Here is a 26,614-nt window from a genome sequence, read left to right as displayed (position 1 = left end):
ACCATTCTTCTTAATCAATCTAATTTACATGTTTGATTGTGACATTAGCAGCAGTTCAACTGCTTTCCATTTGGCTAATTTATATGATTTGAAAACAGCTTCACATACTCAAAAATATTATTATGATTTATTATTGTTAGCTTGAGCTCCATTATTTTACTATCATTAAATAATTATCTTGTTTTCTAATTACCCACATTTTGAAAGTTAATGTGTAAAAATATCAAATCAATCAATCAATTACTAAGCAAATTCTGGTTTCTTTTCTTCATTTCTTCTCCTGAACATATGCTGTTACCTTACAATAATAAAAATAATATTTTTATGTACATTAAATTTAAAAATTAGCAGTAGAAAGAGACAGTTCACTTACCAATGCAAACAACATTATGCAGTGTTCTTGCATCATGCAACCATGTCCTGGTAGAATCTCCGTGGAACTGCATTCTATTCATGTAGCTAACAAAATGTATACACTGCGTACTAGAACAAAAGTCCTCTAATGCTTTACAATGGACAGTTCAAAGTATTCATTAAAAACACAAATAAAAATAAACATTAAAAACTAATTACACAAACATATTAAAATGGAAAAAGCAGTAATTTCAAAACACTGCTACTTACTAAAATTGCATACTAAAATTATGTGCCTAGGTAGGATTGCAGTAAGAAAGAAAAAAAGCCTGTAGCAGTCACCAAAAACAATAACCTGCCAAATATCAATAGACAAGGAGAGCCAAAGTGTAAGTGCTGCCACACTTAAGGTGCAGTTTCTTGCGTGTGTGAAATCAACAAATTGTGGCACTTCCACAGATCTAAGTGGTTGAAGGGACACGTATGGGGTGAGGCAATTCTTCACAATCTGATCCCCAGCTACTGAGCACTTTGTTGTTGTTGTTCAGTCGTTCAGTCGTGTCCGACTCTTCGTGACCCCATGGACCAGAGCACGCCAGGCACGCCTATCCTTCACTACCTCTCGCAGTTTGGCCAAACTCATGTTAGCAGCTTTGAGAACACTGTCCAACCATCTCATCCTCTGTCGTCCCCTTCTCCTTGTGCCCTCCATCTTTCCCAACATCAGGGTCTTTTCTAGGGAGTCTTCTATTCTCATGAGGTGGCCAAAGTACTGGAGCCTCAACTTCAGGATCTGTCCTTCTAGTGAGCACTCAGGGCTGATTTCTTTGAGAATGGATAGGTTTGATCTTCTTGCAGTCCATGGGACTCTCAAGCGTCTCCTCCAGCACCATAATTCAAAAGCATCAATTCTTTGGCGATCAGCCTTCTTGATGGTCCAGCTCTCACTTCCGTACATTACTACTGGGAAAACCATAGCTTTAACTATACGGACCTTTGTCGGCAAGGTGATGTCTTTGCTTTTTAAGATGCTATCTAGGTTTGTCATTGCGCTTTACCTGCTAATAATAACATCTTGAATTAAGCCCAATAACAAATTGGCAGGTAGGTCAGATTTCTAAGCAAGGCTGCTCTATGCTGACAGGGTCTCGTTCCTGTCAACAATCATGCTGCCACATTCTGGGATGCAGGTGGTGCTGTGGTCTAAACCACTGAGCCTATTGGGCTTGCCAATCAGAAGGTCAGTGGTTTGAATCCCCACAACAGGGTGAGCTCCCGTTGCTCTGTCCCAGCTCCTGCCAACCTAGCAGTTCTAAATAAATGCCAATGCAAGTAGATAAATAGGTACCGCTCCAGCGGGAAGGTAAATGGCGTTTCCATGTGCTCTGGTTTCCATCACAGTGTCCCATTGTGCCAGAAGTGGTTTAGACATGCTGGACACATGACCCGTAAAGCTGTCTGTGGACAAACGCCGGCTCCCTCGGCCTGAAAGCTAGATGAGCGCCACAACCCCATAGTCGCCTACTTAACCATCCAGAGGTTCTTTACCTTTACCTTTTTTTTTAATCTAACTGTAGCTTTTGGACCAAACACAAGGGGAGTCCTACATAGAATTCTTTGATGTAATCCACTCTTGTATTCTGTCTAAAGTTTGGTAGACTGGGTATTCCTGCTTGGCTCCCCATTTAGCTGGACTATTTACTATTCTTATTGGTGTGGTAGATGCTCTTTCACAGACCCTTATTCCATTTGGACCTCAGTGTGGGTTGACTTTTAAAATCTCTGTTGCTGTTGGGGGGGGGGGATCTGTTATGTGAATTAGCTCAGACTGTGAGAAATATTGGCATTGTGGCACAAGTAACATTTTGTACTTAGGAATGGTAAGCCTACGTATTATTCACTCATATTTGCAAGTCAAAGAGCTGGCTGATTATAATTTAGAAGTTGACTCTGCTGCTTAAACTTCTAAATCACTTTTTCTTTGTAGGAGCTGGATTATGAAGCCAAAGCCAGCTACACCTTGAGAATAGAAGCGGCAAATAAGCAAGTTGATCCTCGTTTTTTAAGCCTTGGGCCATTCAGTGATATGACAACGGTGAAGATCATTGTGGAGGATGTAGATGAACCGCCTATATTTACCTCACGTTTGTACACTATGGTAGTGTCTGAAGCAGCTAAAGTTGGCACCATCATTGGAACTGTTGCAGCTCATGACCCAGATGCATCTAACAGTCCTGTGAGGTAATTTGGCATTTCATTTCATTTCCTACTTTAGCTGCTGTTTATATCTCTATCCATCTATCTATCTATCTATCTATCTATCTATCTATCATCTATATTACTGTATTCCCAGATAGAAAAAACACATTGGGTTATATCAAACTAAGTTCTTCTCAGAATTGTTGTTGGCTCCCGGGGTGGAGCCAAACCACTGGATAATCACAGGGCCTGCTGGGGCTGCAGAGAACAGTAATTCACACTGTTTTTGCTGCATTAACAGCACTGAAATGATATCTTCAGGGCGCAAGCCTGGGGAGTGTGTATTGAGGTCTTGGGCTGCTCAGATAACAGCATTCCCTCCTCTCAGTCTCACTGATGTGGTCCAAAGCAAAGCAGAGCAATACATTTTGCACCAGCTTGGCTGCAGTAGTTGCCAGAAGGAGGCATACAAGATGCCATTCTACCGCCTTTCTCATGAATGAGTGTAGCAGAAGTTTAGGACCAGAGTTTCCCTTCTCCCACCTAGATGAACCACCTTCCCAGGTTGATGAGTCCCATCTGCCCCTCACTTCCCTCTACTGCACATGCAGTAACCGCCTTCTTGAACATTGGGCCAAGTATTGGTCTCGTCAGTTCAATCCACCCAAGCATGTCTTTGCATGCAGGGGAAGTCTCTAACTCACTGAAGGTTTAATACCCATCAGCTACCCTCTTCTGGTGTAGCTGCTGCCACATATTGACCCCTTCCCTGAGCCACAGGTGAGAGCTGAGTGCAGCTCTCCAAAAGTGGACAGACTACCCCAGAAGGAGCATGACATTTCCCCCTCAGAGGTACTACCCCTTCCCTTCCCAGAGTAAACCCACTGGAACTAATGGACCTAAGTTAGACATGCCCATTAATTTCAATGAGTATATTCTTAAGTACAGCTTAGTTATATACAGCTGAGTACATTTTGTTGTTATTTGGATTGACTTGTCTTGGTGTTTTCTGGGTTCAAGACAAAGCTTAGGAAAGGAACTTTTAAGTTCACTTAGATGTGGAATGGTCTGTGCACTCCCATTATGTATGCATAGGCTGTTCATTGCTTGTGAAAGTCCTTACTCATGTGGAGTTTCACTTTGGTAAGGACCCTTGAGCAGCCAAATCAACATACCACCAATTTGTTACTTGTTGTAGCTGTAAACAGATTTAAATCCTTTGGGGGCACAGCATAATACAAATATTTTAAAACATAAATATTCTTTTTACCCTGCAGTATGTGCCCATATAATTATATTTCAGTGATTTTCTTGTATCCCTGTGTTTAAATCGCCTTAAAATATACTCCCCACTCCCAGCACTACACATGAAATCATAACTGGATTATGTAAGGAAAATATTTTGTAGAAGACAAGAAGCCATTATTATCCACAACCCATAGCTTATGTTCCAATTAAATTAATTACGCCAAATGCTTTGCAGAGCAAGTTATTTACAGAAAGGAAGCAATGTGTATACTGGATGCATATTGGATGTGCATTTTGCAGAAATCTGTTCCCAAGCCTCCCTTTACTGGAGGTGCATTCATTTATAAAATTGTATCTTTGTAGCTATTTCCTTGCAATGTAAGTGCTGAAAATGTATTTCAGCTACAAATATTTCTCTCTCACTCACACACACACACACACACACACACACACACAGCTGTATTTCATATATATGTATATCTCACTCTAGGTTGGTCAAAAGGGGAGCTCTTCAAAATAACTTAATGTGATTCAAAAGTACTGTGAATGTTCATAGAATGCTTATAAAATACATGTGTAAAAGAGTAAATACAACTGATAGGCCTGAGCTCTGTCTGTTTATAGGGTAGCAGTGCTAACCATGCAGTGTGTTATTGGAGCTAGACTGAAATCATGTTTAGGTGCTGGGGCTCGCCTTGAAAAATATATGATGAAATGAGAAGAGATCACCTTTTAACACATGAAGTGTGTCCTTTTGTCATCTGGGACTGGAGGAAAGGATGAAAGTTCCAGAGGACTCACAGCTACCAAACTCAAAATGATATGAAGTGCAAGGCCGTTTATAGCCTTTTTATATGCCTGCCTGCCTGCCTGCCTTTGTTTAGTCCTGATTAGAATTTCTCCAAAGCTTGACAGCTTGAAAGAAAGAGAAAATGGGCAGTACATCTGATAAAACATATTGTTGTCACCATTTGTTTTAGATATCTTACACCTGTTCATTATTTTAGTATATAAGGCTGTACTTCTATACAGGTTCCCTAAATTACTCTGGCATAAAGGTTTTTATTGCAATCCTCCTCATTTTGTTCTCTGCTTGAGAAAATTGAACTACAGCTTTTAAAGTGACTGGCCCCATCACTTAAAAAACAGATTGAGCCTGTCTAGGAAAAGTGATTTCAAACACCTGTATAGTCAAAGACTCATGGAACAGCCTTGGGAACATTACTATCTCTCTCTCAGCCTTAAGACAGGAATTAAAGTAATCTGCTTCAGTTTAAGAAAACACCTGGGGTTGTATCCAGTGCTCCATATGCATTTTTCCACTGGTGCAGCTAGACTTCCTTGTCCCTCAACCTCCAGAGCTGTTTTGATGCTGTTCAGGGGGCCAGAGGGGAAAATGGGAGGAACAGGAAACTCTTCTGCTGGTGGTAGCATCTAGCGAACAGAACTACTCAAAAGTGTGATCCACAAAGCAAATTCAGCTTGGATACAGTTTGTTTTATAGGTCTCCCCAAATCATTGGAGCAGGAGTTGAGGGGTGAGGGTACAGGGGGCTGCAATGGGAAAGGAAGGGAAGAGAAAAAAAATGTTGTGCAAGGTGCCTACACTTATGATGCTTGAATAAAACCCAATGTTATTAGAAGGCTTTAATCAGTTGAATTTTTCTCAAGGAAATATGTCATGCAAACTAATGTTCTTAGAAGCGGCTTTTGACTAGCTATGCTGAATAGTGTCAGGGTTAATAGCTAGGAAGCTTGAGAGCTGTCCAGAGATTAAATTCCATCTGCCCAGGCCTGCCAAGAGTGGCTACATTGCAAAGGTGACAGGCGATGTCTCTGGGGGGGAAGGATGCCAACCATGAAGCGGTTCAAGAGCTGTGCATTGCTGACCAAATACAGCAGTTCAAACATGAGGGGGAAACAAAAGTAGGGAGTTACTAAAATGAAAGCCAAATGAGCATGTCATCAGTGCAGAAACATTCCTAAAGGGTAGGCAATAAAAATTATTGATGCTCCTTGGGTTCATTAAACTGGACCAATTTAGTTAGAGTCACACAAGGGGTCAGATTTTCAAATTTCATCTGCAGGGGTCCTCCAACCCCCCCCCCAAAAAAAAAAATTCAGGGGTTGCAGAGAGAAGGGGGAGGCAGAAACCTCCATTCTTTGATTGTGAACTCTATTCCATTCATGGAAGAGATGTTAGGATCCAGGCCACTGCCTTCAGTAACTAAAATGCAATGATATTGATATTTTTTTGTAATATGCAGATATATTTTAAAATGTAATTGCTTACTCAGTGAAATCAACAAAAAATATTTTGATTGGTTGACAGCCCTGCAAATAATAAGTTTACTCATACAGCACATTCTATTAATAGTGTAATTTAACAGCCCAAAGGGTCTTCAATTCGCTGCCTTGTTCTCCATTGATGGAGGGCTAGCTAGCTCACACTATGTTGTGGTCCTGTCTCTTTTCTTGCTATTTCAGATATTTTCTGCTGTTTCACATCAGTGTATATACATACCGAAACTGATTTTTTTGAGGTTCCACTTTTCCCAGATCTCTAAAGTTATATCTCTGAGCTGGAGGCAGATTGAAGACTATTCTATTGCAGTATGAGGGTACTGGTGACTCTTGTAGGAACCCTTGTAGGTGCATATCAATGCCTTGTGGCTCTCTCTTTCTTTCCACTTTCAGACATGGCAGCCACAGTTCATGCCTCTCTCCCATGATAGCTGGTTTATGCTATACCATGTCCCACTGCAGCCATTTTGTGACTGGCACTCGTGTCACTTTCACAAAATTCAAATGTTCCCACTGGCTCAAAATGGTGGGTGACCCCTGTTGTATATTTGCAAAGCCTTTTTGAGCAATATGATGGAAAATCCTACCTGTTCTATGAAATTCTGTTCAATGAAAGCGCTGTTGATTCAGGAAACCACAAAATGCACTGAAAAACAGGATGAAGGCTTCCCATCTGGGAATAATACTGTGAAGTACAAATGTGCAAACTGTCTCATCTTTACAATCAAAATCATCACTGTTTGAGCTATCCATCCTTTTGGTTAAAAGTGAACGAAGACACACACACACACACACACACACAAAGAGAAGGTTTTTTATTGTTGTCAAAGTACTTCCGAGGAAAGTGGAAGCATTTCATGTGAAGAGAACATAATTTGCAACAGCTTGTCCTTGCCTTTTTTCAAGCAGTGGTATTTACATCCTTAAGCACGCTCCCACAGCATTGTACCTAGTGCTCTCAGTTGTTGCTATGGAAGATCTGAACTGTCCTGCCAGCTCCACTGTCCTGTTTTGCTTTACCTTGATTGGCCCAAAAGGTGAAAATCCTGGCCTGCTTATTCCTTTATTATCAAGCTGTGGAATGCTGTGTTCATCTCCCTTCTTCTCCACTGTACATTAATTGACTAAAGTACTCGTGTGTGTGTGTTTTTCAGAGTCTTTTTGCTGGGAACCCTTCCTCAGGTATCTTAAATTAAAATGTGGATGCTACTCTATTTTGATTTGCTTATGAAGAATCCTAGTTAAATAGTTTCCAGTGCTACTTACACCAGGGCAGGAAAACCTGTCACACTCCAGATACTATTGGACTTCAGTTTTGGTCAGCCTCAATTAGCACGATCAATGAATGGTCATGGATTTGTAGTACAATAAATATGGAGGGCCACAGGTTCCCTATCCCTGATTTACATCCACATCACAACTACACTTTCCTTTATGTGCATTAATTTGCTTCTCTCCGCCCCCTGCATCATGTAGAGAGATTAATGTGATTGAGAACTCCCTTTCATTGGAAGGTGATCCTTTTGGATGGATGAGTCACTGCCCCACCAAAGTCAATCTACCTTCAGCCAACCCTCACCTGCCTACCTTCTTACTTAAAACTGCCTGTTAGCTTTCTCCTCTTAATATCTCAGTGTTGTCCCTTTTAGAATTCAGCCAGGAGGACGATAGGGGCAAAACAAGAATCACTTGCTCCAGCTCTGGCTCTCATTGTCTCTGGCTCCTCCTAATGTTCAGTTCTCTGACTTCTACCCTACCAGTCCCAATGGGCACCATCAGCAGGGCTATAAAAAAACACACACCCTCATTTCATGGCAAGCAGGTGACTTCAGGCTGTCATATATTCACTGTCAATCAGCATTCCAGTTAAACACAATCTGGCCTTCTGGTATATTGTGTTATATCAAAGGATGTGTTTCTAATGGATCTAAAAGTACATAGCCAATTTCCAAGTTGGTAATTAAACAGTCGACAATGGACATTTTCTCCCTTTCTCGTGGCTTATTTTCCGTCTGAGCTTTTCTCCTCCTTGAAAACAGCTTGGGGGATCAGGCAAGGCGAGCTTAAGCCAGGGTTGCTCAGTGACAGGAGTGTGTGTTTGTATGATGACAATAAGGCCCCAGGAGCAAATGTAGTAATACGTAATCCCTGACCTACTCTACAGTTTTCTTATTCGACCCCATGGGCTTTTATGCCTGTGACAAAAAGTTCAGTGTCTTGCAGTGGAAGCTGTGCTGGGAACCGCAGGGGATTGATCCAGCCAGGTGGCACAGTTCCAAATCTATTCCACATTAGGTTGGGTTCAGAAGTAGAGTCTTCCAAAAATAAATGAGTGGCCGACCTAAGAGTAAAAGAGCAGAAATGGAAAGGAAATACCTGTGACCTCAGTTAGGAAGGTATCATGAAATGCAGGAACTGAGCCATCTTTCCTCGACACAGTGAATTTTGCAGAATCAGATGGCTCTGTGTAACAAACTCTCTGTGTGCTGTAAGGACTGTAAGATAGCTGACTACAAAGGAGAAAAGAATCTGGATGAAAAGCTCTTTGAGCTTAATGTGAAATAAATGAAACTGTTAACACGCACACACATTGCAATTATACATACATCAAAAGTTTTCTTTCATCTTTCATGCAGGTACTCAATAGATCGAAACACAGACCTGGAGAGATATTTCAATATTGATGCCAACAGTGGGGTGATTACCACTGCGAAGCCGTTGGATAGAGAAACAAACGCTGTTCATAACATCACCGTCTTGGCTATGGAGAGTCGTAAGTTGCCACTTTTTAACCCTTTAAAAGTGCTGGTTAAATGAATCAAGTTGTTCACGAAGAACCTTAAGTGTTGTAAGAGATGCTTTAAGCCTTAAACAGTTAAATGTAATGAGTTAAAAGTTAATTCTATTTCATGCTAATTCTCTAAGGTTTTTAGGCAGTATCATGTATCATAGAATCCTGATCTTAGAACTATAGTGTCTCAAACAGGGCAGAAACAGCCTTAAGGTATTTATATTTTATTGTTTAATCTTCCATGGGCATCTCTTTGAATTAAAAGGGAGGGGATAGAAATCAAAGAGTTAAATAAATAAACCCCAGCAGCAGAAGCCCTGTTCAAGGATTTATGCAAGCAAAATGGGGTTTTGCCCTATCTCTTTCCACTCCCCCCTTCCAAATTGTCTTGAGGGGGTCTGATGAACCCCCAAAACGGTGTGTGGGGAAGAAGAGAGGGATTGTTCCCTCTGGCAACCTGAAGTGTACATGCAAATAGAATGAATGGAAGAATGTGGCTTTGAATTTTACCCATGGTGTTAGAATTGACAGTGTATGCAGAAGTAGTCAACAAGGTGCCCACCAGAAGTTTGGAATGCAACTCCCATCAACACGGACCAGGGGTGGGAAATATTTAACATATGGGCTAAATTGAGGAACAATTTTGGCCCATGAGGTTACTTCTCAAAAACCATTTCCACTTTACAATCTGCTGATGTCACTGATGGGGGAATGGGTGGGTCAGGGTTCGATCCTGCATTGGCTGCTTACACCTGTTTCTAGCAGGATACTTGGGGCACATGCAGCCAGTGCAGCAGAATGCAACACCTGCTTATCAGTTCATGAGTGATTGTTAATTCCTGCTGAGTTTAGCTGTAAGTGTCTATTCCCCTTCGAGGAACAGGTGCATGGAGCCAAAGCACAGCATAAGTCTGTTTGAAAACCCTTTTGCAAACAGTTCCACAATGCATTTTTAAGCTCCACTTTCCATAGGTTTAATGAACAGGCTGCTTGCAAAAGGGCTTTCAAACAGCCTACAGTACCCTCTGAAGTCCTGACAACCAGGGCTTCAAAGCAGGGGACCATCAGCGGCTGTGGTGAGGACTGCAGGGCCTGCTCCCTTCCAAGGCCTTTTCCAGCTGGCCTAGGGGGCGGGGCCCAAGCCTCACACTCCAGCTATAAAAAGGACTCCTGCTGCAGTGAGACCTGGGACCATCAGCGGCTGTGGTGAGGACTGCAGGGCCTGCTCCCTTCCAAGGCCTTTTCCAGCTGGCCTAGGGGGCGGGGCCCAAGCCTCACACTCCAGCTATAAAAAGGACTCCTGCTGCAGTGAGACCTGGGACCATCAGCGGCTGTGGTGAGGACTGCAGGGCCTGCTCCCTTCCAAGGCCTTTTCCAGCTGGCCTAGGGGGCGGGGCCCAAGCCTCACACGCCAGCTATAAAAAGGACTCCTGCTGCAGTGAGACCTGGGACCATCAGCGGCTGTGGTGAGGACTGCAAGGCCTGCTCCCTTCCAAGGCCTTTTCCAGCTGGCCTAGGGGGCGGGGCCCAAGCCTCACACGCCAGCTATAAAAAGGACTCCTGCTGCAGTGAGACCTGGGACCATCAGCGGCTGTGGTGAGGACTGCAGGGCCTGCTCCCTTCCAAGGCCTTTTCCAGCTGGCCTAGGGGGCGGGGCCCAAGCCTCACACGCCAGCTATAAAAAGGACTCCTGCTGCAGTGAGACCTGGGACCATCAGCGGCTGTGGTGAGGACTGCAAGGCCTGCTCCCTTCCAAGGCCTTTTCCAGCTGGCCTAGGGGGCGGGGCCCAAACCTCACACTCCCAGCCATAAAAATGACACTCTAGTGCTTGGAGAGTGGGGCTAGAAAATGTCCTTAAGCTGTCGATGGCATTTCAATTTTTCCCCTCCTTTTTTTTTTTTTTTTTTTTTTTTTCCTTCTCCTTTTGGGTTGTTGGGGGGGTGGCTGGGTGGGGTGGATATTTTGTTGGGGATTAATTTTAGTATAAGTGTTCTGTTTTTGTTTTATTGGTTGTTGTATAGTTTTGTTTTGTTTTAAGGGGTGGGATCAGAGCTGCCTGGGAGTGGGCCTCAGCCAACAGAATGGCTGGGGCATGTTCCACAGGGGGGGATGCACTAGTACACCCGATCTCAGTGATCATGGGCAGGAGGAGGAGTCACGCTAAAACCAGACCATGTCATTACCGAGGAGGCAGGCTTAGTCGTTGTTTGAGGACTATCCCTGCCTCCGGGTCTGGTCCTGACCGGACGGATACTGGAATCAACAAGGGATACCCACATGACCTGAAAGTGTTGCTGTGTAATGCCAGGTCAATGATGAACAAAACTACTGCCATCCACGACTTGATTGTGGATGGAGGATTTGACCTGGCATGTGTAACAGAGACTTGGTTGGATGAAGCAGATGGGCCTGTCCTTGCCGCTGCTTGCCCACCAGGTTTCTCTTACGCACAGCAACCCAGGCCATCTGGGCGGGGAGGGGGGGTTGCAGTGATTTTTAGGAAGTCATTAGTTTGCACCAGGCGTCCTATTGGGAAGACCGAGTTTTCTGAGTGCATGTTCTGGAAGTTGGGCAATAGGGGCAGTACAGGATTCCTTTTGGTGTACCGACCTCCCCGCTGCACCAAGGATTCCCTGTCCGAGCTGCTTCAGGTCGTGGCGGATGTGCTCCTGGAGACACCTAGCTTGGTTGTCTTGGGGGACTTTAATATCCATGCCGACACGACCTTACAAGGGGCCGCTCGGGACTTCGTGGAAAGCATGGCCTCCATGGGGCTGTCCCTGAATAAGTTTGGCCCAACTCATAGCCGCGGACATGCCTTAGACCTGGTATTCACCTCTATGGATGTTAGTGATCTGACATTAAGTAAAAGTGAAACAAAAGAAGTGCCATGGTCAGATCACTTCCTGGTCCAACTGGACTTCTCCGCGACCTTTCCCCTCTGCCGGGAGGTAGGACCAATTAGGATGGTCCGCCCCCACTACTTAATGGATCCAATGGGCTTCCAGAGAGTGGTGGGGGATGTTTTATCCCATGTTGATGGCCTTTCAGTTGATTCCCTGGTGACCCGCTGGAACGTGGAGTTAACCAGGGCTATTGACTGTCTGGCTCCGAAGCGCCCTCTCCGATTGCATGGAGCCCGGACAGCCCCGTGGTTTTCCCCGGAGCTGAGGGCGATGAAACAGTCGCTGAGACGGCTAGAGCGCCGGTGGCGGAAAACTCATTCTGAATCTGACCGGACACTGGCTAGAGCTCAACTTCGAGCCTACCAAGTGGCAATGGCAACGGCGAAGAGGGCCTTCTTCACCGTTTCTATTGCATCTGCAGAAAACAGCAGCAGGAGACTCTTCCAGGTGGTTCGCAGTTTAGCAGAACCACCATCGTCATCGGGGCCTGGTAGGGACCCCAAGATCTCCTGCAATGCTTTTGCAAAGTTTTTTGCAGATAAAGTCGCTCAGATTCGGAAGGAGGTAGATTCCACCGTGGGAGCAGGGCTGGGGCGGGAGAGTGCTAGAGCTCTGTCTAGTCATGTTTCATGGGATCAATTTCAATCTGTCACCTCCGAGGATGTGGACAGGCTGCTTGGACGAGTGAAACCAACCACCTGTGTCCTTGATCCTTGCCCATCCTGGCTAATAAAAGCGAGCCGGGAAGGACTGGGCGATGGGCTCCGCGGGGTGGTGAACGCTTCCCTCTGTGAGGGAGTCTTCCCATACCCGCTGAAGGAGGCGGTCATTAAACCGCTTCTTAAAAAAACATCTTTAGACCCGGCCAATATGGCCAACTATCGCCCAGTCTCAAATTTACCATTCTTGGGCAAGGTGATTGAGCGGGTGGTTGCGGAACAACTCCAGGCACGCCTGGAGGATGCGGACCATTTGGATCCCTTCCAATCGGGATTCAGGCCTCATCATGGGACTGAAACTGCCTTGGTCGCGCTGGTCGATGATCTCCGGCGGGCTAGGGACAAAGGTGAGAGCTGTTTCCTAGTTCTGCTGGATCTCTCAGCGGCCTTTGACACCATCGACCATAACATCCTTCTGGACCGGCTAGAGGGGTTGGGAGCTGGGGGCACTGTTATACAGTGGTTCCGCTCCTTCCTTCTGGGCCGTGTTCAGAAAGTGGTGATGGGGGATGAGTGTTCAGACCCCTGGGCTCTCACCTGTGGGGTGCCTCAGGGTTCTGTCCTCTCCCCCATGCTTTTTAATATCTATATGAAGCCGCTGGGAGAGATCATCAGGGGGTTTGGGCTGGGTGTTCATCAGTATGCGGATGATACCCAGCTCTACCTCTCTTTTAAATCAGAACCAGTGAAGGCGGTGAAGGTCCTGTGTGAGTGCCTGGAGGCGGTTGGAGGATGGATGGCGGCTAACAGATTGAGGTTGAATCCTGACAAGACAGAAGTACTGTTTTTGGGGGATAGGGGGCGAGTGGGTGTGGGGGACTCCCTGGTCCTGAATGGGGTAACTGTGCCCCTGAAGGACCAGGTGCGCAGCCTGGGAGTCATTTTGGACTCACAGCTGTCCATGGAGGCACAGGTTCATTCTGTGTCCAGGGCGGCTGTCTACCAGCTCCATCTGGTACGCAGGCTGAGACCCTACCTGCCCGCGGACTGTCTCGCCAGAGTGGTACATGCTCTAGTTATCTCCCGCTTGGACTACTGCAATGCGCTCTATGTGGGGCTTCCTTTGAAGGTGACCCGGAAACTGCAATTAATCCAGAATGCGGCAGCTAGACTGGTGACTGGGAGGGGCCGCCGGGACCACATAACACCGGTCCTGAGAGATCTACATTGGCTCCCAGTACGTTTCCGAGCACAATTCAAAGTGTTGGTGCTGACCTTTAAAGCCCTAAACGGCCTCGGTCCTGTATACCTGAAGGAGCGTCTCCACCCCCATCATTCAGCCCGGACACTGAGATCCAGCGCCGAGGGCCTTCTGTCGGTTCCCTCACTGCGAGAAGCAAAACTACAGGGAACCAGGCAGAGGGCCTTCTCGGTAGTGGCGCCCGCCCTGTGGAACGCCCTCCCATCAGAAGTCAAGGGAATAAACAACTACCTGACATTCAGAAAATTCCTAAAGGCAGCCCTGTTTAGGGAAGTTTTTAAACTGTGATATTTTAAATGTATTTTAATGTTTGATGGAAGCCGCCCAGAGTGGCTGGGGAGACCCAGCCAGATGGGCGGGGTACAAATAATAAATTATTATTATTATTATTACTGTCATCTGGCATCATAGTTATGCCATGTGATTTACAGGTGGGCTGGCTTGGCTGTATGTCAGATTTGGCCAAAAGGATTGGAGAGATAACCATCCAGCCCTTTGGCCAATAAAGTTTTCCCCAGTTGTAATCCGACAACATCTGAAGGGCACCATGTTGTATGCCAATTATACAATATAACAACTTGCAACCGTAGAATTACAGTTTACTTAAATTTGTATAACAAGGGTGCATTAATTGTCACTAATACTGCTAGATTAAAACCCACCATTTGTCATAGATGCATCCATGGTTGTACAGGGAAAATAATTACAATTCTCTAACTGCTGGCAAAAGAAAGGAAATGGAAGAAGCTGGAGAAATTACCCATCTTTATTCCCTTCCCTGCACCTTTTTCTCATACATTCAGTGTGGGCCATTAGGAGAAATAGGACAATGTACTTGAAGAACCATCGGCCTGATCAAGCATGGCAGCCCTTTTCTTATTTTCAGTTTTAGTTCATTCTAAGTGACAAAAATCCCACTGACAACTTAATTTTGTGGTTCCAGAAATATGGAACATATTTAATAGTTTCAGAATGGGTTCATTATGAAAAATAATAACTGGTTCTTCTCCTTTCAAACAGAAAACCCTTCGCAAATTGGGAGGGGATATGTGGCCATCACTATTCTTGACATCAACGACAACGCTCCTGAGTTTGCAATGGATTATGAAACTACTGTCTGCGAAAATGCAGAACCTGGCCAGGTGTGGATTTATATTCCTAACAGCTTGATGATATTTGCTGCACAGCAGTAATTTGATTTGCATTGATGCCTCTTTTAAGATAAAATATAATCAGTTTATTGCAGTAAAAATGACATGTTGATTTGAAGCTAAAATAAACATTAACTAGATCTGAAACCATCATCTGCGAGCCTGTGAGAAAACTGCACAGGTAAATCTATATCGCATACAAGTTTGAACATCCTCTACACTTCCTAATCTATGAAAACAGCAAATTTCCATTCTTCCAGTTAATTTCACTGAAATAGATCTTTTTAAGAGTAAAACTACACTACCAGCCAGATGCTCGGATTCCATAAATGGCCTTCTTTCTCATGTATCCTCAACTGTTGAATAATGAGTCTCTCATAATTCCTTGAATTCCTGAAGCATATTAATTCTTTAAGAATTACTATCCTACCAATGTTCTCAATTCAGCTTGGATTTTTTTTAAAAAAATTATCAGCAGAGGCGTTATCCAATTAAACTGTTCCACCAACACAATGTTTTTTAGATAAGCAATGAACTTCCCTGCCCTTTCATTATGCAACTCCTAAATCTGTTCTGGCAGTTCTCACAACCTTCTGGATTCAGATTTACATGGCTTTCAGGAAGCGTATAGGGAGGACGAGGAGGTTTTATTGTGCAACTAAAACTCCTTGTGCTAGTGGAACTGTTTAGTTGAATATTTCTCCAGGTTTTTATCTACACAGACACCATTTAAATGACAATGGCTGCCTGTGCTCCCATGCAACATTTCCCCCCAATTTAACTCTTTCAGCATCCCTTGTAATCACACACACAAAATTAACAGGGGTGCTATCAAAACGGAAACTCTAAACCAAATTCTAATGAGTGCCTGAATTTTCATGAGTACCTGAATGTAACAAAAATGGACTGTGGGTCACAACACTATATAAAATTTCCTCTCCCTTCTTAGAGCTCTGAGATGTTGCCTTTCATTTAATGCAAACTAAAATATTGCCTTGTATTTAATGCAATCTAAAATCTAACCTGAAGGCAAATCACTTTTCTCTCTAGGCAATTCAAAGAATCAGTGCCATTGACAAAGATGATCCACCTAGTGGTCATCAATTTTCCTTCAGTTTGGCAGGGGAGGCTGCAAATAACCACAACTTTACATTACAAGATAATAAAGGTAAGGTACTGGCTGTGATTGTCAATGTCAACCCAAGGGCATTGTGAGCATTGACACACCAACACTCTTATTTCTTCAGACAGGCAATACCGACTGTCATCTGGAGTAACTTCACTGTCAGGAAGAACATTAATTAAGAGCAATCAGACCCCAAAGTAATTTTTATCCATAGATTATCTGTCAAGAGAAAGAAGCTGCTGCTTAAATCATTTTAAGCCATGAGCCAAACAGATGGGCTTCAGATCCATTCTTAAACAGACTCTTTTTTCACTTTTTGTTTTTATAGGTCTTTATCTAAATTAGATTATACCTCAGGGCAGCAGCTGAAAAATTTCCTGGGTCTCATGTTTGATTAATGTAACTCAGGAAATATAGAAACGAGCCCTTAAACACATGGCAAATTGGCCAGCTCTTCGAGAAAACAACTTTTTCATCCATATCTTCTGCTGCTAAAAATACTTTTTGGAAACACAAGCTAAAGGTTCCATGTTTCTAGGCTGTTAGTATGATTTCGCTCTCCTACGTGGAACAACATTTTGCTAAAGGGTAGAGATCCTTGCAAAGTTGGAAAGAGCTATTCTTGCTTTATTTATTTAGTGTATATTTCATTTGCCCTTAAAGGTGGATGCTGGAATGAATTCTAGATGAACTCCTTCAGCTCCCCATCTCAAACATGAAAAATAAATGCAGCAGATCCTCCAAAACAGAAAGCCATTACCCTGTTCTGAAGGGTAACCTTAAGTGGTGTGAGGACTGGTAGCGGACATTTCAAAGGAGGAAATCTATGTCACATATAATGGTTCAATCAATGCCACTGCAAGTTCCCCATTTACAAGTTCTTGAATCTTCTGCATTCCAAAATAAACATGTAGAAGTTAGGAGGTTTTTCATTGTTTCGTTGCTGTTTGTCGATGACTAGTTTTATTTTTGGAAAATGCTCCCCTCTGTTTCAAGTTTTACAGTTTGTATTAAAAATTACAAATATGTCAATTATGATTTCTCACCATATTCACAGGTGATGTTTAGGTTTGCACCTCCTCCAGAGAGAAAAGCATAGATTGGTTCTGAAATATTAGAGCTGGCAGGAGATTTTTAAAGTCAGTTTTCACCTTTTTGTATATTTTTAGTATATACACTGAAATCTTTGTTATTCATTTATTCAAAGATCTTAGGTGTGATTCATTAGCAAAAAGTAAATTATTTGTTGTATTTGTTCATCCGTGAACATCTGAAAAACAATTGGAAATCAGTTGTGACAGCAATTTGTGTTGATTCACATGGTACCTCTGAGAGGAATTTCAAGAGCTGCTAATTTTATTAGGTCTCAAATGCACATCCTTTTAATATACATAGCAAAAGGCAAATATACATGAATTATCTTCAGAATGTGTAATTTATAATGCATTTTTGCTCACTTTACTCATTGAAAGATGTTAACAGAGACATTCATTGAGGATGTTCTCTTGACTACATAGATTTGCCCCCTAAGTTTCAATCTGGACTTCCTTAGTTCCAAGGTTATGGTTTTTTTAACAAAGCCATCTGAATTATTATAATAAACAGCCCCATTTTAAGAAACAATCCAATGTTTTAAACCATGAACCACCAAAGAAAAATACTGTTCTCATCTTTTCCAGCTGATGTGCTGTACACACAGCTATGTTAGTGTCCTCATGTATGAAGCTGATGGATAATTATGGATAATAGCAAGAAGCCTACAAAAAGAGCTATAAATCAGTATTAGAGCACATACTTCACATCAATCAATTTGGCCTTTCCAGGTCATTGTAGACAATATTTAGGTAGATGGTTCATAGACAGATTTCTATCTTCTTAAGAGTCTTATCTTTCCCTAATTGGTTAGAGCAAATAGAAAGATCTGCTTCACAAAGTTGTGCTTTAAGGGGGGGGGTATTTTTTTTAAAAAAAACAATAAATTATTATGAATAATAATTGCTTAAGGGTCCCGGGCCCTAAAGAAGCCAGATTATCCTCCACCAGGGCCAGGGCCTTTTCAGTGATGGCTCCGACCTGGTGGAATGCTCTATCCCACGAGACTAGGGCCCTAGCTGGCCCTAGCATGACTAACTTGGCCAGTTAGCCCTGGCGATGCTACATTTATGTTGTACTTTATGCTGTTTTAAAGCTGTTTTTTAAAGTCATTTTTAATCAATGTTTTATATTTGTTCTTAGCTGCCCTGAGCCCGGTTTTTGGATCGGGAAGGGCGGGGTATAAATAAAAAATTATTACTATTTATTATTTAAGTGCCAACAAATAAGAAAATGGGGACCAAACAAAGTTCATTAGAACTTAGCCCTTACTTGCAAGTAAGTTGTCGTTTGCACACACACTTAAGTGCCAGGGCAGATCACATCTCTCTCTCTGTGTGTATACAATATTTATTTTGTGCTCATGGGTACACAGTTGTATACATATTCTTTCTTGTGTAATTTACTCTGTGCCATTCATATGCATTAGATTTCCATCCAATTTAAACCATGGGTGCCATTCTTTTTAGAGAAACAATTAATTTAAAGCACCTTTAAGAGATCTTTACACTCCTTGATATTAGAGTCCTGATATCATTTTCTGAGAATTTGCACATTTTTGTTTAGATTAGCTGTGGCATTATTCAGATTCTTGACTGAACGACAAATCCTTTTCTCAGGATTGGATGAACATATCCCTTCCTACACACATACACACATTCAAACACTCTACGAAGATAGAGTGGCTAGAGATACTCATGGAAAGCCAAGTGATGTAGTCCTCTTTTTCAAAAAAAATAAAAGTGGGAAAAATTGAGTGAAATTTGACATAGGAAATGAAGCACTCATGATAAATTTTCCTTTATGGGCCTAGTGGATCAGAACATGTCTCCTTGCTGTTTTCCACATGCAAATGGATCCTAGACCAGAATAAGCCAATGATGATAGACATGAGAACATGAACTTTTAACCTTTCTGTTGTCTTTTCTTGAACCCTTCTATTAAGATTAAACCTTGCATTTTCAAGGCCTGTCGTCAGGCGATTTGGAAGACTTGCCGCAGCTTGACTAGGGAATTAGGCAAGGAAATGCATTAAACAAGGCATACCTATGAAGGGATACATATGAAGGACCCAAGGTGGGCTAACCTTCAGCCCTTCCCAGGGCTTGTTCTTTGCAGTCTCAGGTTGTAAAGACTGCAGGCTTGTTGCTATTGGTAAGGGCAAAACAGAGGGCTTAATAAACTGATATATATTTTTAAAAGGCACAAAATATTTCTTGAAGAAATCCTGTCAGTTTCACTCTTTGTCTTTGCCTTGGTCCAGATAACACGGCATCTATTCTAACCAGAAGAAATGGATTCCGGAGGCAGGAGCAGTCAGTTTACTATTTGCCAGTATTTATTGTGGACAGTGGCTCTCCTTCACTGAGCAGCACCAATACACTCACTATCCGGGTGTGTGACTGTGACGCTGATGGCATCGCCCAAACATGCAACGCAGAGGCCTACATCTTGCCAGCAGGACTCAGCACCGGAGCACTCATAGCAATACTGGCTTGTGTTCTGACATTGCTAGGTATGTCTTTTGGGTTTGTTCCCTGGAGAGGGACCATTTTCCTTCAGAGCAAATGCAATTCCTTTACTTATATGTGTTTACAATTACTTGCGTGAGGATCAAATAAAATGTGTTTATTTATTATGATATTTGTATACTGCCCGTACTGTAATGTGGCCATCTCGAGGTTGTGTACAGTAATAGATCATGAAATATAATACAAAAACCAAAATGGAAATAAACTCAAGAAGTAACAATCAAGAGTTAGAAAAGGAAAAGGAAATCTTAAAGGTTCTACAGTGGGAGGCATAAGGAGAGCCTGCTGGATCAGGCCAATTCCCATCTAGTCCAGCATCCTGTTCAACCAGATACAGTCGTAGAGCTTGGTTGTCGAACTTAATCCGTTCCAGGAGTCTGTTCGACAACCAAGGCGTGGCTTCCGATTGACTGCAGGAACTTCCTGCACTCAATCGGAAGCTGCGGGAGCCGCATCGGACATTCGGCTTCTGAAAAACGTTCGCAAACCGGAACACTCACATCTGGGTTTGCGGCATTCGGGAGTCAAAACGTCTGAGTACCAAGGTGTTCAACAACCAAGGTGTGGCTGTAGCTGTGGGAAACTTGCAGGCAGGACCTGAGTGCAAGAGGACTTTCCCCTCCTGCATTTTCCAGCAACTGATAATCAGATACTTAGCCATCATGACATCAGTAGCTAGCATGAACAGAAATGTTTTCAGAATGTGCTGAAATTTCGCTAATATTGACATGTGACTTATTTCTGGGGGGAAACAAGTCACATGACTGACCAACCAAGACTTACTTAATTTCAGTAGATGAAACTGCATCACACGTCTTTTTCTCTAGTTTCTGTCATGTCAGCCACACTTAGACACATTTGTTTAGTCCAACACAAGATGTAAAGGATAAGAACTGCAGCCTTAGAGCCTAACCTGCAACCTTGGGTTTATATATACCAAATCTTATATAGTGGTACCTCTAGTTATGAACTTAATTCATTCCGGAGGTCCGTTCTTAACCTGAAACTGTTCTTAACTAGAGGCATGCTTTCGCTAATGGGGCCTCTTGCTGCTGCTGCGCCGCCAGCACACAATTTCTGTTCTCATCCTGGGGCAAAGTTCTCAACTCGAGGTAACTCTTCCAGGTTAGCGGAGTTTGTAACCTGAAGCGTTTGTAAACTGAGGCGTTTGTAACTCGAGGTACCACTGTATATAGATTTGGTAACACTGAAAGTAACGTTACTTCTACCTTTCCAGAAGGTGTTCAGGCTCTTGATTATGCATTTGCAGCCTGGAATCTGTGAATCACACCTGTTTATCCAGAATAAGCTCGGAGGCACAGATACATTTATAAAATCTGTGTTCCATTCTCACAATCATCATCTCAGATTAGAAGCACCAATTAACAAATTAAAAAATGGCACTAGAGACTGGGGGAAAGCACCTAAACTCTGCTCTTTTCTAAAATCTATATCTATAAAAAGCTCTGAACTGTGGTAACATTTTTTTTTAATCATTGCTTGGCACCTTACTTGAGTGCATATGGCAGTTAGGACTTGGTACAGTCCTGGCACCTTCTAGGCAAATAATGATCATGCAAGAATTGCCAGAACTTCACAATTCTCTGAACCAGATTTTTCATCATTATTACCATGTGTATAGATCATTGTCTGTACTAGACAAACACTGGTTCACACTTCACATTAATGCACAGTAAAAAAAATAATCCTATGCTTTCATATGAATGAGCAAGGTATAGTTGCTTGTTGCTGAAATCACAGGTACTTCACTCTTTCCTGACTCCATTGTCTGGCTTGTACAAACTGGGCTCATGGTTTGTTTTGGGAAAACAAACCACAAACATTAAGCAATTTTTGGCTTCTCATGGTTTGTGTGGAGAGAAACCCTGATTTTTGGACAACTCAACAAGCCAGATCATGGCTTGTTTCCTGGCAATGCAGCAGCAGTGGAAGAGCAAAGCACCGACAATTACCAGCATGCTTTTCATTCATATTAAACCATAGTTTAAGTATGGTTCAATGGGATGTGCAAACCAGGCCACTTTATAAGTGGACTACATTTGCCAGCAACTTTTTTTTAAAGGCTAGAATTGTTCCTGTTTTTGCAAAGGAGATGATTTATATTCACTTTCAAGTAGGTGCATTTATTTTAACTTTTAAAGTTGAGATATACATAGCTCCAGTCAAGCTATGATAAGGAGTGTAACAAACAATGCTGGGAGCAGTGAAGTCTCAGGCACAACTTACAAATGGGAAATGCAGGCAGAAAACTGGATTAGTGAACAATAATGGACATAGTCATAGGCTTATAATGCCCAAGCCTTTACATGTCTGCTCAAAAGTAAGATTCATTGAGTTAAATGTAGCTTACCCCAGATAAGTGAGTATAGGAATACAGCCTCACATTACTGCTTGTGTATGTGTCCAAAACTCCTTAATAAATACAGCTGGCAAATGTTAGATTATTGAGTATATAATTGAAGCATCAAAATGTATTTCCATTTACCCAAAAATGTTAATGAACCTGAAAGTACCATAGAGCATATGAGACAAATACAATATCATTCCATTAGTAAAAATTTAGACATACTGTACACGTGTTTCTTTCATGTAACATTGTTTCTTCAAACAGCATAATATTTCAGGTGAGTAGGTAAAACTGAAAAAGAATTCAGTAGCTAACATGGTAATTTTGACATGCCTATATATTTAATTGGATTTCTGTTCATTTATGTTTCTTAAAACTTGACCATCTATTGAGAAATGTCTATGTGACAGAATTTGAACCTAGTAGGGAACCGAGTGCACTAACTGCTAGTGCAAAATACCGATCCATCCATCACTTTGCATTTGGCTTGTCAGAATTGACACATTCTTCATCTATGGATTCTGGTTTCCAACCCAGGCCTCCTGTGGTTCAGGTGTCTTAGTGAACAGACAGGTAGAGTTTTCCAGTAAAGGTACAAGATTCAAAGACGACAGTGTTTTATTCAGGAAGTGACATTGCCCATGACAACAAATGAGAAGACTAAGCTCTCCAGACAACCTTTCAGACTGTTAAAACTGCAAAAACAGCTTCCATAGTTTACATGCAATGCTCTCCATATTCCAAGTGTCACAGAAAAGAGCATTTCAAGCCAAATTGAACTTTACTCAGAATTACTGGGAGTTTTAAATCAACTCAGCAGAATACAAATTGTTAGATGAAGAACAAACTGCATGCCACAAATATTTCTGAATTATTCTCTACCTAGCTGTTGCCTGATTTAAAGCAGTGTTCAGAAATACATCTTGGAGTCCAATCCCATTCATGCTTACTTGGAAATATGAGTCAAACTAAATTTAACAATCACAGAAGTATCAATTGCAGTATTTGTTTAAGTAAATTATAGTTGTGGGTTGCCTAATTTGACCAGACTGGCAGGAGGTTCTTAACCCTCCCCCCCCCCCCGTACTGGTACTGTACACCATGGGGTTTCTTCTCTCTGCACTCCTCCCAGCAGTCATTCCTCTTCTGGTCACTGCTATGGACACATGACCTTACTGTCAGGGACTCAATATTTTAAACAATTATCCTAACCCCAGAAATTTACTAAGGATAATATCCAACTAAGTCATACTCAGGTCAGACGTACTGAAACAATAGGCTTTATTGATTTAAATGGATCTGTTCTGAGTATGATTTGTCTACTTGTTTCCATCTCCCCCCCCCCCCAACACAAATTTTTGGCAAAAAGAGGAAAGCTAATAGAAAAGAAAGAAAAGAAAGAGGAAAGCTAAAAATATGTCACAGGCCAAAATTCTTCCCTTTCAACAGAGAGGAAGTATTTCACAATGTACCCCTCCATTACTCGTTTAAAAATCTAGATGTATATCCCATAACTCATAATGGGCAACCTTTGCTTGTTAAATACTGTTCAACCTCTATTCCTTATTTGTAAAACAATAAATAAAAGGGAGCTGCTGTCTGCATTACGCAGCATGAGGTGAGAGACTGAAGTAGTAAAATTCCAGCCTGCACCTTTACAGGCTAAGGAAGGATAGAGTTTGAATTTTTCCCCTATGTTGAAAAAATATCCCTGCAAGTAGCAAACATGCACAGGAATGCTTTAGTGTATTCCTGTCCCTAATGGGAGCATGCTACTACATTTTGGGAGCTTTTTATATGGGTTTAATTTAAAAAATAATAATACACAGACTGAATTGGTACGGTCCATAATTCTCCTTCCTCAGTCTTTTACTTCAATTTTTCATATAGACAGGCATCACCTCTCAGATCCACATAGCCCTGTTGTTATTGGAAGCCTTTAAGGCAATCTGTACATATGAAGCATATTGTATTATAACTCTGTCAGCAGTGATGTTGTTTTCAATAAAAAAAAAATAATAAATGGGGGGGAGTAAAGATCGAAAAAATACATGATTGTAGCTTATAAAAAGCACAAGAAAATCATTTTGCTGGGTATCATTATTTTTATACTGTGCATAATTCCTTAAAGAAATAAGTGAGGAAAATCTTCAATGCCTCTGAGAATTATATGGCAATTGCGGTGTAATTTCCCCCCCAGTTAACATCACAGACACACAATAGTAATTGCTTTTATAATAACTGTTTAACATAATCGTAACAATCATTTTGTGCCCCCTCAGACATATATAACTGTTTCTCAAACTCAAAAGGTTTTTCCTGTACTTCAGTTAGGCATGGGAATGTTATTGATAAGCCAAAACCTTTTTCCTCATCTGATGTATCAATGGCACATAGGAGCCATTGATGTGCACAGGGGAAGTCCCCTTTATGGCCCACAAGAAAGTGTCCTAATAGCCATTTTCATTTCCCCTTAACACTCCCCCCCACACACACATACATAAAATCGTTTATATACTGCCTTTCAACCTACAAAACAAAACAATTGCCACAAGACAATTGACAATGTTAAAATAGCATTTAGGGGGGGAAAGACAAGAATGCATGGAAATAATCCATAGACAAATGAGAATTCAAACCATTCAAACTGTGCAGAATGAAGAGGCTTAACTACCTAGACGTGGTCAGTGAAGAGGCCTCTCAAGTTGCATGCAAATAATGAGCATGTTTGTGTGGAAGAAGGTGGTCCTTCAAAGCTGGCATTGCCCCTTGTTATGTATTGAAGTTCTCACCCTAGGCCACTAGGGGTGTTGTGTATATAGTTTCACTCTGCCCACCGTGGCTGCAGTTCTCACTCAGGTTCCACATGCAAATGAAGGATTGAGAGTGCCGTTCACGGATTGAGTAGCTAGAAAGAGTTGCTACTGTTGCGTGTTACTGAGTACTATATAAGCAGGCTGGCTCAGCCCTTCAGTTCAGTTCTCTTCCAGCCTGAGAATAAAGAGCTGCTTGGAGAATCACTGTGTCGTCTGCTATGTCCACCCACTACTTAATACCCCTAATATAAATAAACAAACAAAAATAAACCTGAATCCACTATTTTTTGGTAAAAACAGCACAGTCATCTGGAATGTGTTGGAGGATCACACAGAGAGTGCAGCATTTCTAGTAATTGCACTTTAAGAGTCTTAATTTCCTTCCTCTTGAACCTTGCCAAACCCAAACCTGAACTTTAGGGACCATGTATGTTCAGCCTGGCTTTTGGTACCAGAGGTGGGTGCATCACTTCATCAACCAAACTCATAACATTCATTTTGGCTGGACTGTACTCTTAATTTGTACTCATTGTATGGGTTGTTCCAGAGCAGGGATGGCAGCAAAGTTATCCCTAGCCATGCTAATAAGACCAAAATATTGCTATGCCCAGTCTCAAGGGAGATGCAAGCTTTACTGGCTCATTAATTATCCCCAGCCTGGGTTGAAACAAGCTGGAGAGTAATAGCCAACTTCACCTATACAAACTTTCCTGGGAGTAGGTATGTGGAAGAAATTTGGTTCAGTTGGTTTTTAAAGGCAAACTACCTACCGGTAATTTGGACCTTCTGAAGCACTATGCCAAGGAATATGTACAAAATGCTTATGCTAAAATGTGCACAAAATGCATCTATTGGGGGAAATTGCATACAAAAATGTGTCTGTTAGGAGACACTAAAATGCTGATGAATTTTCATAAGGACTTTTTAAAAAAATGTAAACTGATGTGGAAATATGGATAATTGAACTTAAGAGTGAATAAATGGGGAACTGAAATTGATTCAAATGTGGATAACTGTATTTAAGAGCGGAAAAATAACAAACTGAAATTATCAGATTCACCCATTCCTACCTGAGAATAAGCCCTATTGGATGCGATGGGACTTCCTTCTGATTAAACACAGAATCGTAGAATGGTAGAGTGCAATGCAGGAATCTTTGCCCAATGTGGGGCTCGAACCCCAACACCCTGAGATTGAGAGTCTCATGCTCCATCAGCTGAGCTACTCTAAACATGCATAGGAATTCTCTCTCAATTCCAGAGAAGAAAAGTAAATGATTTAAGGACCCAATCTGGGGAATGAAAGGGGGTTTATTTTCTGCTGAGGATAATTCGGGGAATAATCTCACCATTGTTTGTGCCCAAAACATGGTGGGGAGACAGTACTCAATGCTGATCCATAGCATAGGGCCCAATCCAAGGGTGGGGGCCATAACCCCTGCCAAAGGTAAGTAGACAATAAACATCTTACCCTTTGATTGGGCTCCTGCAGTGTGTCCCCCCATGCAAACCAATAGAGTGCCTTCAGATTTATTCACTTGCTATAGGAAACCTTGCAGGAAGATAGGCAGGTAATTTTTTGGATTTCCTCTGTGGTGGGTTCAGAAAAAGTAACTTAGCTCTTCTGATTTTATTGGGGGAGGTCATAAAATGTTGGGGTTAATCCAAGACAGGTTTAGGAGTGCTCAGTCATCTGTTTTAAAATATGTGCCTTAGTGGGGATGTGCTGTATGCTTGTAGCAATGGTAGATTTTCAATTTTGAAGCCTGGAGGTTGTAGTTATAAGTAAGACTAATGAACAGTCCTGAA

General features: G+C 42.2%; 1 protein-coding gene across 2 annotated transcripts in view; it reads left to right on the top strand.

Annotated features, from left to right (window-relative positions):
• CDH7 (cadherin 7) overlaps window positions 1-26,614 on the top strand; it is a 119,408-nt gene that overhangs the window by 89,241 nt on the left and 3,553 nt on the right. For both annotated transcript variants that reach the window (XM_033154829.1, XM_033154828.1), the window contains 5 exons: window positions 2,342-2,595; window positions 8,741-8,877; window positions 14,743-14,864; window positions 15,924-16,041; window positions 19,355-19,606. In XM_033154829.1, the coding sequence (XP_033010720.1) occupies window positions 2,342-2,595; window positions 8,741-8,877; window positions 14,743-14,864; window positions 15,924-16,041; window positions 19,355-19,606 (883 nt within the window). The remainder of the gene's footprint in view (window positions 1-2,341; window positions 2,596-8,740; window positions 8,878-14,742; window positions 14,865-15,923; window positions 16,042-19,354; window positions 19,607-26,614) is intronic.

Source organism: Lacerta agilis, chromosome 7, assembly GCF_009819535.1.
Source record: "Lacerta agilis isolate rLacAgi1 chromosome 7, rLacAgi1.pri, whole genome shotgun sequence".
Taxonomy (NCBI): Eukaryota; Metazoa; Chordata; class Lepidosauria; order Squamata; family Lacertidae; genus Lacerta; species Lacerta agilis.
The sequence above is the reverse complement of the archived record's forward strand: the minus strand, read 5'-3'. Positions and strand labels throughout refer to the sequence as shown.